The following is a 19,050-nucleotide window of genomic DNA, read 5'->3' as shown; positions in this document are numbered from 1 at the left end:
CAGCTCCAAGCTTACATCCTGCGTCCTTAGCAGCCCAACAACAGGGAGAGTCTCTTCTCCAGTGGTTTCCGTGTGCCCAGTTGGGGTTACGTGTCCTTCCCTGAACCAACCCTGGTGACCAGAGTGTAGAATGCGCTGACTGACTGGGTTGGGGCTAGTGCCCACCCTGGGAACTGGAAGCAGAATCCACGCCACCAGCCCTGGAAGAGCTGCGAGTCAGGCAGGGCTGTTTTCTCAAAGAAGATCTGGGCTATTGAACCTGGAAGGTGGAGGAATGGATGCCAAGCTGACAAAAGTGACAAACTTGCACCAGTGGGAGGTACGTCACCCAGTCACCCGAGGTTAGTGTCAGACCCCACAGGTCTAGGGCAGGGTCTTCAATAAGACTGCTCTGGCTTCAGACTCCAGCTGCAGATTTGGGGGTCCCCAGAATACCCGGACTTCTGACCAACTGGCTACAAATCCCAGGGCTTTTTGAGACCCTCCTCAGACTTGATAATTTGCTAGAACAACTCACAGAGCTCAGAAAAGCACTATACTTACACTTACAGTTTTATTATAAAGGATACACGTGAGGAGCAGTTGAATTAGAGAAATATTGGGCAAGGTTTGGCAGGGTCCCAAACACAGAGCTTCTGTGCCCTCTGCCTGTGGAATCGGGGTCCATCACCTCCCAGCACATCATGTGTCCCCTGAGCTTTAGTGCTCACACTTTTTATTGAGGTTTTATTACATAGGCATGACTGATTGATTCCTTGGCCACATGATTGAACTTGATCTTGAGCCTCCCTCCCCTCCGCTGAGGTCAGGCTGTTGTCACCTGGCTCAAAGTCCCAACCCTCTAATGACATGCCAGGGTTTTTCTTGGGACTGTGCTGTGGCATCTCATTAGCATAAACTCAGGTGTGATCAGGGGGCTCATGAATTAACAGGTGCTCTAAGGATTAAGAGTCTCCTTTCCAGGAACCAGTGACAAAGGCCAAATTCTCTTATCCAACACCCTCTCCTTCATTCTATTATATGTCATCCTTTTCTCTCTCTCTCAGTGTTGGTTCTCTCTGCTTCCCTATGGACACACACTCAAAGTGTCACACCATCACTGTGTCTCAGCCCCTGGCCCCCAGCTTCCTCATTTAGAAAGGAGTGGAGCCTAACTAACCCTTCCTGATGTCGATCCTGAATTTTCAGCAGACAGACTCTAGTTGGATCCGCTTGATTCAGGGGTTCACCCCAGTCTGCTCATCTGAAGTGCGGAGGGGTGGGGGCCAGTGGAACAAAAACATGGCTTCACGCCCCATACCCCCAGTCACCCCTCAGTACACACACCAGGAAGTAGCATCAGGAGAAATTCTTTAAAAAGGGAGGAGTTGGGCAGTCCCTGCTTTGTGGTGACGAGGTGGCTGTGCAGTGCCACCGAGACCACCTTTGAGCACAACGACTCTGGAATTGTTCATACCCTGGTTCATTACCCTGCCCAGACCATTGCTGTAAGATGCAGGTTCTGGTGCCATGGGTCTGGGGCGGGGCTCCATGCTTTATAAGTGGCCGGGGGAAGTGGATGCTGCTCGTCCACTTTGAGTAAGAATTCACGTACATCACCGCCTTCTAAATCACAGTGGCCCCGTCCTTCCCTCCCTAACCCTAACTTCTCAGCTTCCCTTTCTCAATAGCTGAGATTCTGAGTCATGTCAATGTGTCACAAAAAATAAGTGTCCCCTCTGGAAAGGATTGGTCAGTTCAATTAATGGAACGAGAGAAAACCCATTTGAGTGTTTCACCGGAAGAAGTCATAGGACACCTCCATTTTACTTCCACACGTTTTCCCCACAGGTTACAGAGTCAAAGACAAAGAAAGTGAGCCGGAAAGGCAGCACTTCTTCCACGTCCTCTTCATCCTCCAGCTCCGTGGTGGACCCGCTGAGCAGCGTCCTGGATGGGACGGACCCCCTCTCCATGTTCGCGGCCTCTGCTGACCCCGCAGCCATGGCGGCTGCCACGGTAACGCTTCCAGCTGGTGGTCGGTCCTCTGGGTGCAGGGAATGGGGGGGTGGTTTCATTGAACAAGGAATGCACATTCTGGTTGTAACGATTCAAATAATCCAGATGTGATGACAGTGCTGGTGAGAGGAGGTGCTGGGGATTGAACCCAGGACCTCTTGTTTGCTAAGCATGCGCTCTGCCACTTGAGCTATACCCTCCCCTCCCAGGTTTAGTTCTTATACTGCCTTGTGTGAAAGCTGTTATAATCCTCATTTAAAGAGGCCCACATGGAGGAATAGAGATGTTAAGTCACATCCAAGCTGGAATTGAAGCCCGGCTAGTCTGAATTCAGAACTCACCATCATTCTTTGCTGGCTTTGCACACATCTATTTGACTTTTTTTTTTTCTTCTAACATATATACTTTTTAAACTTGCCAATATGTCTTGGAGAACTTTCTGTATTAGTACTTAGAGAACATCCTTCTTATTTTGAACAGCTGCGTTGCATCGTAAGGAATAAGACATGCTTTAATTCACCACGATGGGCACATAGGCTGGTGTTTGCTACGTATGCAGTGGCGCTTTGCTGCTTGAGTGCATGTGTGTCTTGTTGCCTACGTGTGAGGATTTCTGCAGGGTGACTTCTTAGGAGTTCGTTCCTGGGCTAAGGCTGTGTGTATTTAAGGTTCTGGTGGCTGCTGCCAAGTTGTTCTCCAAAAAGGCTGCACCGCCTTACACTCCCACCAGCACCGCAGTGTCCAGAGTGCCTGACTGTCGAAGAATGGTCTCTTTCAGGTCCCTTGTCCTTGACCTTTAATGAGTTTGAGCATCTTTTGATAGGTTTATTGGCCATTCGTGGTGAACTGGCTTGAAAAATTTTTGCCTGTCTCCCTGCGTCGCTGCCAACCTGGGTATTCTCAGTCATTTTACATCTTGCCATTCTGATTGTCGAAGAATGATCTCTTTCAGGTCCCTTGTCCTTGATTTTTAATGAGTTTGAGCATCTTTTGATAGGTTTATTGGCCATTCGTGGTGAACTGGCCTGAAAAATTTTTGACTGTAGTAGACCTTTAGACCGAGATTCTGTATCCGTGTAGATATCACTGCTGTTCTACACTGAAGGACTGTCTGCCTTCTTCTGCTCATACCTTTTTTTTTTTTAAAGCCATATTGAGGTATAATTGACAAATAAAATTGTAAGATATTTAAAGTGTGCAGTGTGATGATTTGATACACATATACATTGTGAAAGGATTCCTTCGACTGAGTTCATGAACTCATCTATCACCTTGCATATTTCCCTTTTTTTTTTGGTGAGAACATTTACATTCTACTGTCTTAGCACATTTCAGTTATATAGAACTGTGTTATCAACTGTCAGATCACCATGTTTGCTTATACTTTTAAAAAAAGATTTCAAAATTGCTGCTGAAGAGATTGTCTTGCCTTTCCTTAGGACAGCGCCAGAAAGAAACGTGACAGAGATGATAACTCCATTGTAGGATCAGATTTTGAGCCTTGGGCCAGCAAGCGAGGAGAAATCCTTGCCCGGTACACCACCACAGAAAAGCTATCTATTGTGAGTACAAATACACTTTTCTCCCAGTGTCTGCTTCAGATTTTTTAGTAATTTCTTTTTGTTATTATGATTTTGTACCCAATTCCAGAGTGTGGGTTTTTTCCCCATATAAGGCAATACTGCGACACTAACTGGGTGTCCTGTGATTCAACTCAATTCTAACACAGTCTGCCTGGATACAGCATCGCATTCCACACGTTAAGGTCTCAGTCCCACAAGACTGCCCCCACTTCAGATGCCAATCACAAGTCCAGGGTGTTACCTTGCTTCTGACCAACTAGCTATAAATCAAAGGTTCCCACCACCACCTCCTTGAGTCCACTTAATTTGCTAGACTGGCTCATAGAACTCAAAAACCAGTTGACTGACCAGATTACTGATTTATTACAAAAGATATTAAAGATAAGAACCAACAGCCAGATGAAGAGATACACAGGGTGAGGTCCTGAGCAAAGGAGCGTCTGTCCTCATGGAGTTTGGGGTCCAGGATAGCAGGACGCGGTTGTGTTGTGGTTCACCAACCCAGAAGCTCTCTGAACCCAGTCCTTTTGGGTTTTTATGGAGGCTTCGTTACATAGGCATGATGGATTAAATCATTGGCCACTGGTGATTGAGTCAGCCTCCAGCCCCCTCTGCCCCTCCCCAGAAATCAGAAAGGTGGGACTGAAATTTCCAACTGTCTAATTACATGATTGGTTCCCCTGACAACCAGCCCCCAGCCTTAGGTGCTTCCAAAGTCACCTCATTACCATAACAAAAGACTCCTGGATCGCTCTCCTCACTTTGGAAATTACACAGGTTTCAAGAAGCTCTGTAACCAGAATGAGGACAAAGACTAAATATATGCTTCTTATTATAAATCATGGTATCACAGTTATGTTGTCCCAACTCCTCGGCTCTATAAGTTTCAGTTATTATTTCAATTTTAGTTGGGAGAAAAGTGCTGATTGGTTTCTAAAAAATGTGTTAAGAATCAGGGATCTGGCACAGTTCAGAGAAAGAATTGGATCAGGGGAGTCCTGTCTCTGGGGGAGGCTAGAGTTATGAGGTGAGGAGGGCGCCAACCTAAAGAAGGTTTCCTTCTTAACTGTTGTGCAGGGGGTCCCACTGCTGGGTTTTCTTCCAGGGCTGGAAGCTCACCGTTTCTTTGGGGCAACGGCCGCTAGATCATGTCGTTGGCTAGTGCCTGAGGCTTACCCGGTACTTAGCAAGTTGCTGAAGGGCTCTGGAGAGCTGAGACCAAGCAGGGAAAGCAGGTTAATGCCTGCTGAGGACTAGGTTTCGTTGCTCATCACCGAAGCCCTCCCTAACAAGAGTGACTTTCATCTCTCTTCACACTGAAAAGGAGTCTAGAGATGTGCAGCGTGGGGCTGTGTGGCAGCCCTAGAGTCATCAGGGACCCTCTTTTTGTCCTGCCGCTCTGTCACGTGCAGTGTTGCCTCAGGCCCACGTTGTTCGGAGGCGGAGAGGGGAAAGTAGAATGTGCCCTCTGTAATTCTGGAGACTTCCCGGAATCCCCTCAACGTGTCCGGTTACCTTTGTCTTGAAGGTAGACATGGGCCATGCACAGATGCGAGGGAAGCCGGGGAAGGTGACAGTGTGGCCATCAAATGTCGGGGCTGTGAGCAGGGAGGAGAGGGTGAACTCAGTAGCAACTGGGATGTTTCTGCTCCCTCTTTCTCTCAAGAGTCCATCCTTGTTGAGCAGAGTGGCAGCAGAATTGCTGGTGTATTTATACTTTTTCCTATTGTCTTCTGATCGCATTGAGTTACTATAGAGCAGTGATTCTCCACCAGGAGGAATTTTACCCCCCCCCCCCCCAGGGGACTTGGCGGTGTCTGGAGACATTTTGGTTATCACAGCTGTAGACGTGCTACTGTCACCTACTAAGTAGAGACCAGAGATGCTGTTAAAATATCCTACAGTGCACAGCACAGCCCCTCTGCAACAGTATTTCCCATCCTATAAGGGCAATATTGCCGAGGTCGTGAAACCCTGATTTAGAATAAGCTAAATGCTTTCATCTGCCACCATTGTCCTTAAAATTTTGCTCTTTATTGGCTCACTTTGAGAGCCCTGAATTGAATAGAAATTTGAATCCCTAGTAATTTCTAGTGAGCTATATTTTCTTCCTTTGAATAAATGTCTCTGATTTTCATTTGGATAAGTAGATGGCTTTGTTGTAAAATGGTTGGTCACGTTGTCTTAGTGCTATTTGAATAATAATTTAACTGTCTTACAAGGTTTTTTTTTTGTCGTAGAGTCCAATTAGTTTTAAAAAATATAAATAATTTTTTTTTTTGCCTCTGCAGAATCTGTTTATGGGATCTGAAAAAGGTGAGTTTTCATTGTTGTTACTGTTCTGATGGGAAATTCTCCCATTACCTTTAATAGAATTTTCCAAAGGAAAAAAGTTTGTAGCATCCAATCCCCATGGTATAGTTCGGTTGAAACTATTATTTCATAGATTATGTATAGACTTAATAGAATTGAAATACATATTTAGATGATGAATGAAAAAAGAAAAGAATTAAAGAGGTTACTAGGAGTAAACAGAAGCTCAGTTGCTTGACTTGGGGATTACAGAGCAGTAATCTCCTCTCTGCGTGCCTCCTCATTAGTTGGAGAACAGCTGAAATTCTCCTTTTTAAAAGATCCTTTCCCTTGCCTTAAGTCTTTATCCCTTGTGAAAACACAGATGCATGGTGTGGGGAGTCAGACATCTGTCTTACCAGCCACTGGTCCCTGGACACGGCGATTCTCAATTTCCTCTGCTAAGACACACAGTCCAAAACTCTGGACCAGGGTGTCTCCAACTAGCTGTGCAGGAGGGTTACCGGGGGAACTTTTATGCACATATAGACCAATAGGCCCCACTCTGCTTACTGAATTAATCTTGACGGCTGGGACCCAGGAATTCCTCTTTGGAAGCTCCTAGGTGATTCTGAAGCCACCGACATAGATCCTATACCACTAGGGGGCAGAGGAGCACAGCTGTGGTTTATGTGCACATCTGTGGACATCGCTGGTGTGGCAGCTTCAACTCTCCCCATTCTCTGCAGGCTGAGACAGCACATTAGAAATCAAGAGAGTGGGTGCACCTTTGTTACGGGCATGACTTTGACCCCAAACCGTAAAAAACGTAACTAATACCATTGCATGTCTCCCAGTTTGGAGAGATCAGAAAGTGACGATGTCACCTGCTGGTGAGAATGTAGAGCAACAGGAACTCTCACTTCCTGCTGCTGGAAGTGTAAAATGGCACAACCACTGTGTGAAGCACTTTTGCATTATCTGCTAAAATTGAAGATGGGCCAACTCTTTAACCCAGCCATTCCACTGTTAGGATATACCCTAGATCAGAAATTGGCAGACTACATCATGGAGGCCAGATCTGGCCCTCTGTTTGATTTTGTGTAAATAAAGTTTTATTGGAACACAGCCATACTGGTTTGTTTACATACTGTCCCTAGCTGCTTTTATGCTATAATGGCAGAGTCAGGTACTTGTGACAGAGACCATGACTCACAAAAGCTAAAATACTTATAGGTGGCCCTTTGTAGGATGCGTCTTTTCAACTCTGCCCAGCTGCATCTTTCTTAAAGTGTGGTCCAAGGAGCAGCAGCATTAACATGATGTGGGAGCTCATTAGAAATGCAGCCTCAGATCCTGCCAGACCTACTGAAAATCAGAATCTGCATGTTAACGTGTCCTCAAGTGATTTCTGTAGAAGTCTGAGAAGCAGTACCCTGAAATGCATGCGCATATGAACCAGGAGACATGCACAGAAATGTCCATAGTGGCATTGTTCAGAGTAGCCCCACAGAGAATGTAACCCTCACATCCATTGACAGTAGAATAAGAAATAAATTGTGATGTCTTCACTCAATAGGAAATACTAAACAGCAGTGAATATGAGTGAGCTGCAGCTCTGTGCAACGACATGGGTAAATGCCATGAACTGAAGTCAGTGGTGAATGAAAGAAACAAGTCAATCTATGAGCTGGGTGGTGGCTACAAAGGCTTTATAATGATCTGTTAAAATGTACGTATTTCAAAATGAAGGAAAAAGTAGAAACAAGGTAAAAAAAAAAAAAGCAAATGCCTTGGAAACGTCTTAACTTTAGTACTGGTTAAAAAAATGTACCATTCTCTCAGCTGATCCCAGACAAATCTGTGAGTGTAGTTAACACCAGAGCTAAGAAACCAGTGCCCTAAAAGAATAAACTTCAGTTCCTGAGAGTGAGCTTGGTAGGCAGGAGCAAGGGGACCTCAGATCATGGGGAAAGGGTTCTGAAGTGAGGGGCACTGACGGGCAGCAGCCAGCTAGGCAGAGAGCCCTGCCGTGTGACCAGCCCACGGCCTGGAGTCCTTTCCTTCTCTCGCTGCCAGTCCTGCTGATGGGAAGAGCTACGCTGGCAGATGATGGAAGGAGGCTTACTAGTCCTGTCTGCTTGGAGAGGGGGCTTTGAAGCCCTTGTGTTTCCACCTCTGGGCAGACAGTGAGATGGTTGTTTTGTTAGTTCTTAGTACAACAATTCTACACTGTGAGCATGAGCCTGAGAGGGCCTTTTGTTTATGGAAAACAATTAAATGACGGATTTTTGGCATCCTTATCTGGACTGCTTTTCTTTGGGAATAAACAAATGATGCAGTGAAAAGTTTGTAAATATCGAATGTCATGGAACCTTTTCGAGGCTGGCCCGCTGTGCTCCCATGGGCAGCTCCTAAGCAGAAATGTGTCCGAGGGAACTTGGGTTATGTAAGGATGTCCATTTCAAAATCTCAGAGAGTTTTCTGTAATGAAATTGCTCCCTGGCCTCTTTATTCATGATGAAGCGTAAAGTGAAAGATGCTTTCCTTTGAGGGTCCTGGGGACAGAGGAAGCCACCACCTGTGTGATGTAAATCTGTTCTGTTTAGGCAAGGCGGGGACCGCCACATCTGCCATGTCGGAGAAGGTTCGCACCAGGCTGGAGGAGCTGGATGACTTTGAAGAGGTGAGCAAGTCATTTGCTGAGCGCGGGGGTGGAGTGGAGCTTCGGTCCTTCTGCCCAGTGAGGTCAGTCCCGGCGGCTGCTGTGTGATTCATTCTCGAGCTGCTCATTGTGCTCAGTCCTCCTGAGGCACCAACTGATCCCGGGCAAGATGCCAGTGGGGGAGACTGGCCGAGCTCACAGGAGCCTGCCTCAGGCTGGCTTTCCGGAGGCGTTTTTCTCACTGTGATGCCTGAGCAAACCCGGGGCGTCTGGGGACAGGGTCTGACTGTGGAAGCCAGCTGGAGCCATCTCCCGGGAAGCCGCCTCGCCTGGTATAGAATGACCACGCCTGCTGCAGAGCTCCGCTGCTGGGTACAGCCCACGGGGGTCTTCCAGTTATCCTGCACGTGCTTGGAAAGAACGTGACTTATTTCCCCACTCATAAAAATTTGTAAATTTAACATACAAATCCAGATTTCCGGCTTCTTGTAAATTCCGCCTGGTAACCGTGGGCCCACATTCTTGCGTTTAGCCTGGGTGCACGCGTACCGTCCGGCGTGCATAGCCCTCCCTGGCCTGACTCCCTTGCAGACGTTAGCCTGGTCCATGGGGACGGGCGAGTCTCTGGAGTGTCTTTCAGAGAGGCAGCAAAGCTTAGTGGGGAAGAGGCCAGACTGGGGCCAGGCTGCCTGGGTTGGAATCCCAGCTCTACCGTTTAGTAATTCTGTGATTTGGGGCAGGGAGCTTAAGAGCTTGAGCTCTGGGCCTCAGTTTACTTATCTGTAAAGTGAAGATACTACCCAGTACCGGCCTCTGAAGGTTGTCATAAGGCATTAGGTGAGTTAGGAAGTGTGAAGTGCTCAGCCCAGCGCCCAGCCCGTGGCGCTTGCTCTGCAAGTGGTAACTCTGTAACTGTCACCGTTCAGACACTAGAGGCCTTAGCTCAACTGCTTATGAACAGGGTGCCCTTGGGCATCCACCTTCCTGGACCCAGATCCTCGTCTGTAAAATGGGGATAAAGGATACAGATGTGTGGACTGAATGGGGATGCTTTGACTCTGTAAGGGGCCATCTAACGACAGTTGCCACTGCTCTGTTCCACATCTTTTCCCTGGCTTCAGGGTCCCTCCAGCTCTGAGACCAGAGCTGTTAGGTACTCAGCAAGAGTCTGATAGTCCAGTATCTTATTCCCCAGTTCAGAAAGGACGTGTTCTGGATTAGGGTTCCTGAGAGTCTCAGTCTGCATGTCATCCGCCAACCTTGGCTGATAGGAAGGGAATTGCTAAGGGTTTTATTCAAAGCTGTTTAGTCTGAAAGTCACTTGAGCTGGCTTATGTTGAAAATGAAGACTGTATTGAAGGATACAGGGAACTTCCCTGAACCCAAGGACACAGTGGCCTGGAGCTGGGAACTGAAGAACCACCCAGAACCCCAGCAGCTCTTCTCTGTCTCTCTTGGGTCTGTGGAGCCTGCTGTCACCGACTCTCTTTCTAGTTCTCCATTTCCCGCCTCCCTGCACCCCCGGCCCAGCGGACTGGTGTTCTTGCTTCTCCCTGCCCACAGCAGCAGATGGCTGCCCCACGGCCTCCATGTTGACAGCATATTAGTCAGGGTAAGGCTAGGTTGTGCTGTGGCGACGGGTGAACCTCCATATCTCTATGGCTTAGTGCAGCAGAGGTTTGTTTCTTCCTCACATTATTTATCCAGTGTAGACAAACACCACCATCTCATGATGCCACCATCTTGACAGGTGGCTTCCAGGGTTGTCACAGCAGAGCTGAAGAAAGGGTCACTTGTCACTGCCTCAGCCCAGAAGGGACACATGCCACTCTGCTCACAGACCATTTGCCCAAGCCAGTCACGTGGCTCTTCTGACTAGAGGGGCAGGGAAGACCCTGTCTCCCAGTTCAAGTGACCAGTTGGGATCAACCTAGATTTTCTGAACCTTCTACTTGTATTTCTTTAATAAGGAATTCTTCACTTTGGATTCCAGAGAATGTTCATATAAAAAAGATTTGCTTCCTGGTCCCCTCATGCAGGTTAGGTTGACCTTCACTCTTGTGAGCTGTGTAGAGAGCATCTTAACAACAGCCGAGGATTAATGAGTACGTCCTGTGTGCCAGGGTGGTGCTGAGTCCTTACACACGTTGTCATTTCATCCACGTGATGATCTTGCCCTCTTCTGCTGTGGTTTTTGCTGTGGTCGGCTTTCTCTCCTGACTGCTCTCTCCCTGGGCTAATTTACAGCCCTCCATCCCCTAGTTAACACCTGTGCACCACTGAGAGTTTGTGTCAAGCATCAGTTCCTCCAGGAAACTTTCCATTCATGACCACCAGTCTAGAGTCCATTCTGAGATGAGCCTTTTCCCCTACATTTGAATATCCCTAAAGTCGGGCTGTGTCACTCAGTTGGTACATGTCCACAATCAGCGATTTTCCTTCCTTAGTGGTACATGAAACGGTTGTGCTCCCCACAGTCAGCACCTCAGATTCAGAGAACTGATATGTGTCTTCACAGAATTGTTTCCTCCAGCATTTATCTCAGTTTGTATTAATGTCCATCTTGTCCTCTATACCTTAAGCTCCATTAGTGCTGAAATAATGTCTCTCTGCTCGCCTTTGTATCTGGAGCATCTGGTAGACCATACCTGCCTGGCATACAATAGGCCCCAGTAACTTTGTTGAACAAGCTAAGTCCTGTTACCACTGTTCACAGATGAGACTCAGGGTGGAAAGCAGCTCACCCAGAATCCCACGGCCAGGAAGTGGCTGATCTGGGAGCGGGCTCAGGCCTGACTTGTGTCCAGGCCAGTCTCTCAACCACTGCACTCTGCCCATCATTGCAGAAAACTCAAAAGAACCTCTTTGATCACAAGACAAAACCGTCTTGTTGCCTGGTGGGATTATGAGGACAACTGAGACATTGAAACTTGGCTAATACTCATTGTACACGAGGGTGGGGGTCCCCAACAATGTTTTTTACTTCTGTGACTATATCTTTTCTGCTTTCTGCCCACAGGGATCCCAAAAGGAACTGTTGAATTTGACTCAGCAGGATTATGTGAACCGCATAGAGGAGCTCAACCAGTCACTGAAGGACGCTTGGGCCTCAGACCAGAAAGTGAAGGCTCTAAAAATAGTCATCCAGGTCAGATCTAGTGATTTTTTTTTTCCAGAATTTCCTTTGTAAATCTTCTTTGTGAATAATTAGGATTTTCAGAGGCCTGCCTTCAGGGTCTTACCCTAATTTTTTCATCTGTTCCATTTTCACATACTTCCTATGAAAGGCCATGATTATGAACTGTGTTTTTATGAGATGGCTTATCTCAGGGCTGCCATGTGCAGCTGCACAGGTTGTACACTGTACAATTCTAGGAAATTCACCCTAGATTATAGAGTTACAGAGTTAATGATGCCCCCCTGGGTTATACAGACCCTGATACAGCCCCTGACACATTTATGATCCACCAGCTATGTTTTGGGTTTCCTTGACCAGATTTTCTGTGTATCTCTTGGACTTATGGCTTTGTGTCCCTGATACATGCATTTGGGGAACATGTTCTGAATAACAGTATGACAAAGAAAATGTGTTTACAGTGTTAGGAGAGGTACATTTGTTGAATCCTCTTTGGTGGTGAATTTGTTGATCCATGACAACTCTTGGATCACAACAGCAAGGTCCGTAGGGAAATCAGCTTATCCTGTTTTCTTGACTCTTAAGATCATCCTGTCTTGGCAAAACATGCTCAGGAGTACACTGTAAAAGGAATAATGTGTGCATGATGGTTTTCGGAGCAGCGTTAATAAGAATTTCTGAATAGCCATTTGTGTTCAAAAGAACAGATCTCATTCTTGTTTAATGTCACGGGAATATGACATTTGTTTTCACACCTTTTTCTCTGGAAAGAGGGTTAGGAGAGTCTGGGAGTCTTTACACTGGGTACTTGAAGTCTTTTAAGATGATACTTTGTATGGTAGATGCTGGGGTTTTTTTGGTTTTTTTTTTTGTGTGTGTGTTTCATGACAGAGGCAAACCTGAACCTGTTTCCCTGCTGTTGCTGTTGTTAGTTGACAAAGAAAATACTCGTGAAGAAGGGTTCTCTCATCCTGGAGACATGTGCTGGGGCTTGCTTGCTGAGTGGCTCAAGTGAGAAAAATATCTAAACTAACAAGAGCTTCTTCAAAATATTTTTGTTGGCAACATCTCTCCGTAGAGTATTGTAGTATCAAACTGTGACTTCTAAGAGTTTCACATCTGGAGGAGATTTGATTCATGTCTTCCCAAAGAAAATAACCAGAAAACTGTTTAATTAACTCCAAATCTGGTTAATAGTAATAATTTGACTTTAATACTTTAAGGACTGCCTTCTTTATCCAAAAAAGCTAGCAAGGCACAGAATACGGAGAAAGGAACTCGGTTCTCCTTATTTGCTCTGCAGTAAGATTTTATTTTGTTTTGCTTTTTCAGCTTTATTGAGATATACTTTACATATCCTAAAATGCACCGTTGTAAATGTACAATTCAGCAACTTTTAGTCAGTTTCTAGAGCTGTGCAGCTATTGCACAATCCAGTTTTAGAACATTTTGATAGCCACCATCCCTTCCCCCTGCCAGAGTCTCTCAAGCCTGTTAGCAGTCAAACCCTGCTGCCACTTTCATCCCCAGAAAACCACTGATCTGCTTTCTGACCCTATAAATTTGCCTTTCCTGGACAGTTCATATGCGTAGCATCATTCAATATATAATCCTTTGCATCTGACATCTTCCACTTACCATGTTTTTGAGGTTCCCGCATGTTGTAATATCAGTACTTTGTATCTTTTTACCGCTGAATAGTATTCCATTACATATTTTACTTATCCATTAACAAACTGATGGACCTTTAAGTTATTTCCATTCTGGCTGTTATGAATAATGCTGCTATAAGTCTACCCAGGCAATAGAAATAAGAGCAAAAATTAACAAATGGGACCTAATTAAACTTACAAAGTCTTGCACAGTAAAGGAACATAAATAAAATGAAAAGACAGCCTACAGAATGGGAGAAAATATTTGCAAATGATGCAACCGACAAGGGCTTAATTTCCAGAATATATAAACAGCTCATACAACTCAATAACAACAAAAAAAGCAACTCAATCCAAAAATGGGTAGAAGACCTAAACAACCTAAAAAAAACATTTCTCCGATGAACACATACAAATGCAAATCAAAATTACGATGAGGTATCACCTCACACCAGTCAGAATGGCCACCATTGAAGAGTCTACAAACAATAAATGCTCCAGACAGTGTGGAGAAAAGGGAACCCTCCTACACTGCTGGTGGGTATGTAGTTGGTGCAGCCATTATGGAAAACAGTATAGAGATTCCTTAAAAAACTAAAAATAGTCTTACCATCTGATCTAGAAATCTATCCCACTCCCAGGCATATATCCAGAGGGAACTCTAATTTGAAAAGATACATGCACCGCAATGTTCATAGCAGCACTGTTTACAATAGTCAAGACACAGAAGCAACCTAAATATCCATTGACAGATGACTAGATAAAGAAGTAATGGTATATTTATTCAATGGAATACTACTCAGCCATAAAAAAGAATAAAATAATGCCATTTGCAGCAACATGGATGGACCTGGAGATTGTCCTTCTAAGTGAAGTAAGCCAGAAAGAGAAGGAAAAATACCGTATGATATTACTTATATGTGGAATCTAAAAAAAAAGGGACGCAAATAAACTTATTTACAAAACAGAGACAGACTCACAGACATAGAAGACAAACCAGTGGTTACCAGGGGGAAGGGAATAAGGAAGGATAAACTGGGAATTTGGGATTTGCAGATATTAACTATTATATATAAAACTGATAAACAACAAGGTTCTACTATATAGCACAGGGAATTATATTCAGTACCTTGTAATGGCCTATAATGAAATGAAAAGAATATGAAAAGGAAAATATGTGTGTAAATGAATCACTGTGGTGTATACCAGAAATTAACACAACATTGTAAACTGACTGTACTTCAATAAAAAAATTAATAATACTGCTATGGACAATTGCATACAAATCTTTGTAGGGACATATATTTTCATTTTTCTTGGATAGATTCCAAGGAGTGGAATTGCTAAGTCATATGGTAAGTTTATGCTTGACTTTTGAGAAATGGCCAAATTGCTTTCCAAAACAGCTGCACCATTTGCATTCGCACCAGCAGCGTATGAGCGTTCCAGTTTTTCCGTATCTTTTCAGTCACTTGTTACCCGTCTTTTTGATTATAGCCATCTGAGTGGGTTTGAAGTGGTATCTCACTGTGGTTTTAATTTGTATATACCTGCTGATTAATGATATTGAGCATCTTTTTATTTGCTTTTTGGCCACTTTTATATCTTCTTTAGTGAACTGTCTATTTAAGACTTGTCCATCTAAAAAATCAGATTATCTTCCTGTTGAGTTGTAACAATTCTTTATCCTTGATACAAGTTCTTTATCAAATATATGATCTCCATGTATTTTCTCCTTGTCTGTGGCTTGTTTTTTCATTTTCATAATGGTATCTTTTGAAATATAGAAGTTTTTAATTTTAATCAAGTCTAGTTTACTACTTTTCTCCTTTTTGGCTCATGCTTGTAGAGTTGTGTCTAAGAACTCTGCATAACCCAAGGTCATAAGAATTTCTTCCTGTGTTTTCTTCCAGAAGTTTTATGGTTTTAGCTCTTATATCTAGGTTATATTCTCCATTTTGAATTGTTTTTGTGTGTATATTATAAAGGTCTAAGTTTTTTTTTTTTTCATGTGGATATCCAGTTGTCTCAGCCACATTTGTTGAAAACACTTTCCCTATCGAATTATCTTGGCACCTTTGTCAAAAGTCAGTTGGCCATAAAAGTAAGGGTTTATTTCTGGACTCTCAGTTCTATCCCATAGATCTAAGTTTGTCCTTATGCCAGTACCATACTCTTTAATGATTACTGCAACTTTATGGTAAGTTTTGAAACTGGGTAGTTTAAGTCTTTTAACTTTGTTCTTTTTCAAAATTGTTTTGGCTTTGCTGAGTCCTTTGCACTTCTATGTGAATTTTAGGATCAGCTTGTCAATTTCTATCAAAAAAAAAAACAAAACCAAAAACCACCACAAAACCTTCTGGGATCTTGAGAGGGATTGCACTGACCCTATAGGTCAATTGGAGAGATTTGCCCTCTTAGCCATAGTTAATCTACTGATGCATAAATTATACAACATTCATTCTGTTGATGGGCATCTGGCTCTTTTCTTTTTCCTTTTTCATTATTATGAACAGTGCTGTGAACACTGGACGCGTCTGCTGGTGACCACGTAAAGCGTTTCTCTAGATGAACGCCTGTCCTTATGAGTGGGATTGCTTGGGTGTGGGGTGTGTCTCAGTCTGACTTGCAGACGATGCCGGCTTACTTCCCCCAGTGGCTGTGCCAGCCTGCACTGTAGGAGCAGTGGGAGTGTGAGAATCGGTGCTGGTCAGCAGCCTACCAACATTTAGTGTGAGCAGACTTTCTACTTCAATTTTTCTAATTTAGGAGGTAATAAAATTATATTTATTGTGGTTTTAATGTGCAATTCCCCAATTATAATATGATTGAGCATCTTTTCACGTATTTGTTGGCCACTGGGATTCCTTTTTTTGTAAAATGCCTTTTGTTGATTCCTTTTGCTCATTTTTCCATTATGTTATCTGTATTTATCTTATTGATTTTTAGGATTTAAACAATATATATTCTGGGTAGTAATTGTCCTCTGATTAATTAGTCTGCTTTCTCCTTTCCTTCTTTCCCTGCTTCCTTCCCCTCCATCCATCCGTCCATCCAGTTGTCCTTTCTTAGTACTCAGCCAACAGTTATCTTTTCAATTTATCCATTTGCTGTGGTTCAGTTTTTTTTTTTAAATTCCAGCTTAATTTCAGAAACTGCTAGTGTCCTTCTAGAATATTGCTAATTGGAATCAAATGAAAAACACTCTTTTAGCATTTTTTTCTGCAGTGTTAGTAAGTTCGATAGCAAGTATTTCAGGCAGAGTAATGTATCAGTCACTTGCTCAGGAAATGTTTGTAACAATGGTTTTCAACCTTGAATGTATTTTAGAATCATTTGGGAGCTTTAAGAAATCCTGGTGTCCAAGCTGCACCCCTGACCAGCTTAATCAGAACGTCTGGAGTGGGACCGAGGTGCCTTTATTTTTAAAAGCTCCCCAGATGATTCCGAAGCTGAGAGCCCCTGGTTTGTAGAATATTTTTTCCTTTCAGAGTGTGATGCAGATTGTGGATCTCATGAACTCAGTGTTTCATTGAGGCAGTCACCTGGGGCCCTTGTTAAAAATTCTGATTCCCTGGTGCCTTGGTCTGTTTTTGAGCACACACCCTGGGGGTGCCTGATTTTTATTGATTTTTGGAAACAGCACCAAAGTTAAAAAACAAACAAACAAACTGTGGAATCTTCAAAATAGTGATTTAAAATGTAACTTCAATTCATAACATTATTATGACTTTAACTTCGGATTAAAAAAATTCTGCTTCCTGTTATCTTTATAAAAATACTTGCTGTGTGACACCAGCTTGGGAGGCATGTCAACGCACAGGTGTTGGGAAGTCCCAGCTGTGTTTAATCTGAAATCCTCCTTTTAAATTCTCTCTCCTCCTCACCCCACCAGTGGGTAGTAACTCATCTCCGAGGGGCTCTGGGTAGGAACTTAAGACATGTCACATCCCTAGGAACCAAGAGCTGTTTGTTTTTCCCAAGCCCTGAAATCTCATGGGGTAAGTGTTTAAGTTGGAGCTCTCATAAAGGGCACGCGAAAAACACAAAGCAGGGTGTCAGGAAGTGGAGTTCTGTGTACATCCAAGTGCCATACTTAGTGTCAATGCCGTTCTTTCAACAGCGTACATTCCACTCACCTCCAGCCCCCAAATAACACTTGGACTGTAAGAAGATGTTTCACAAATTGGATGCTTGTTTACTTTTAGTCATGTGATGCCAAGGAGAAACTTGATGAATCTAATAATTTAGACATAGGTTAACAACATACTAAAAAACGCATGTCAGCTGACATCTTGATGTGATGAACTTTCTAGCCATTCTCTGCATGTTGGAAGTGCATCCGTTTAGAAAGGGCCCCCCTTTCTAAATGTCCGAATGGTTTGTTTTGATGTGACATTTTTTCTGTCTGAGAGAATGATAAAATACGGCAAGGTTATCCAGTTCCTTATCCTGACTTTTGAATTTGTAAAGACTTCAGGGCATTACTTCTAATTCTTCAAAGTAGAGAGAGATTTTTGTTTCTGATTATATTAGATGACTTCATCTGGGGTTCTGGGGGCCGTGTTGTGTAGCTACAGTCTTCTGTTATGAGTCCTGAACGTGCTGATGGCCCTCTGGTGTGAGTGATAGCTGAGGCATTGAGCAATTCCCTGCAAAGCCAAAGTGTTCCCAGCGTTGCAGAGTTGAGTTCCAGAGAAACATGCACTCTTTGAAGCTTGTCATGTTTCCTTTTAGAAGGAAAAGTGATGCTAGTTTAAGAAATCCTAGAGATTTACTATCAGGGTCATCTCATAGAAAAAAAACATTTAAGAATGAAGACCATTCTCTATCATGAAAAAGTCCACAAACAATAAATGCTGAAAAGAGTGTGGAGAAAAGGAAACCCTCCTACACTGCTGGTGGGAATGTAGTTTGGTGCAGCCATTATGGAAAACAGTATGGAGATTCCTCAAAAAACTGAAAACAGCCTTACCATATGATCCAGCAGTCCCACTCCTGGGCATATATCTGGAGAAAAATATAATTGGAAAAGACACATGCACCCCAATGTTCATAGCAGCACTATATATACAAGGCATGGAAGCAACCTAAATGTCCATTAATAGATGACTGGGTAAGGAAGTTGTAGTATATTTATACAATAGAATACTACTCAACCATAAAAAAGAATAAAATGATACCATTTGCAGCAACATGGATAGACCTGGAGATTGTCATTCTAAGTGAAGTAAGCCAGAAAGAAAAAGAAAAATACCATATAATATCACTTATATGTGGAATCTAAAAAAGAGAAAAAAGGACACTAATGAACTCATCTACAAAACAGAAACAGACTTACAGACATAGTAAACAATCTTACGGTTATGGGGGAAAGGGGTGGGAAGGGATAAATTTGGGAGCTTGAGATTTGCAAATGTTAGCCACTATGTAAAAAAATAGTTTAAAAAACCCCCAGATTTCTCCTGTATAGCACAGGGAACTATGTTCAATATCTTGTAATAACCTTTAATGAAAAAGAATATGAATATATGTATGTATATGCATGACCAGGACATTGTGCTGTACACCAGAAACTGACACATTGTAACTGACTGTACATTTCAATAATAATAAAGAAAAAGAGTGAAGACCATTCTGAAATAAACCAGAGGAAGCCACGCTGAAAAGATGGAGTCATCCACAAGGACACAGGTTGACTTCCCTCAGTGACCGAGTGCTGAT

General features: G+C 43.5%; 1 protein-coding gene across 2 annotated transcripts in view; it reads left to right on the top strand.

Annotated features, from left to right (window-relative positions):
• VPS35L (VPS35 endosomal protein sorting factor like) overlaps positions 1-19,050 on the top strand; it is a 109,105-nt gene that overhangs the window by 6,275 nt on the left and 83,780 nt on the right. For both annotated transcript variants that reach the window (XM_074346257.1, XM_074346258.1), the window contains exons 3-7: positions 1,831-1,998; positions 3,438-3,560; positions 5,873-5,897; positions 8,483-8,559; positions 11,558-11,686. In XM_074346257.1, coding sequence (XP_074202358.1) covers positions 1,831-1,998; positions 3,438-3,560; positions 5,873-5,897; positions 8,483-8,559; positions 11,558-11,686 — 522 coding nt within the window. The remainder of the gene's footprint in view (positions 1-1,830; positions 1,999-3,437; positions 3,561-5,872; positions 5,898-8,482; positions 8,560-11,557; positions 11,687-19,050) is intronic.

The sequence above is a fragment of the Camelus bactrianus genome, chromosome 18, assembly GCF_048773025.1.
Source record: "Camelus bactrianus isolate YW-2024 breed Bactrian camel chromosome 18, ASM4877302v1, whole genome shotgun sequence".
Lineage (NCBI taxonomy): Eukaryota > Metazoa > Chordata > Mammalia > Artiodactyla > Camelidae > Camelus > Camelus bactrianus.
This window is presented reverse-complemented; position numbering and strand designations above follow the sequence as displayed.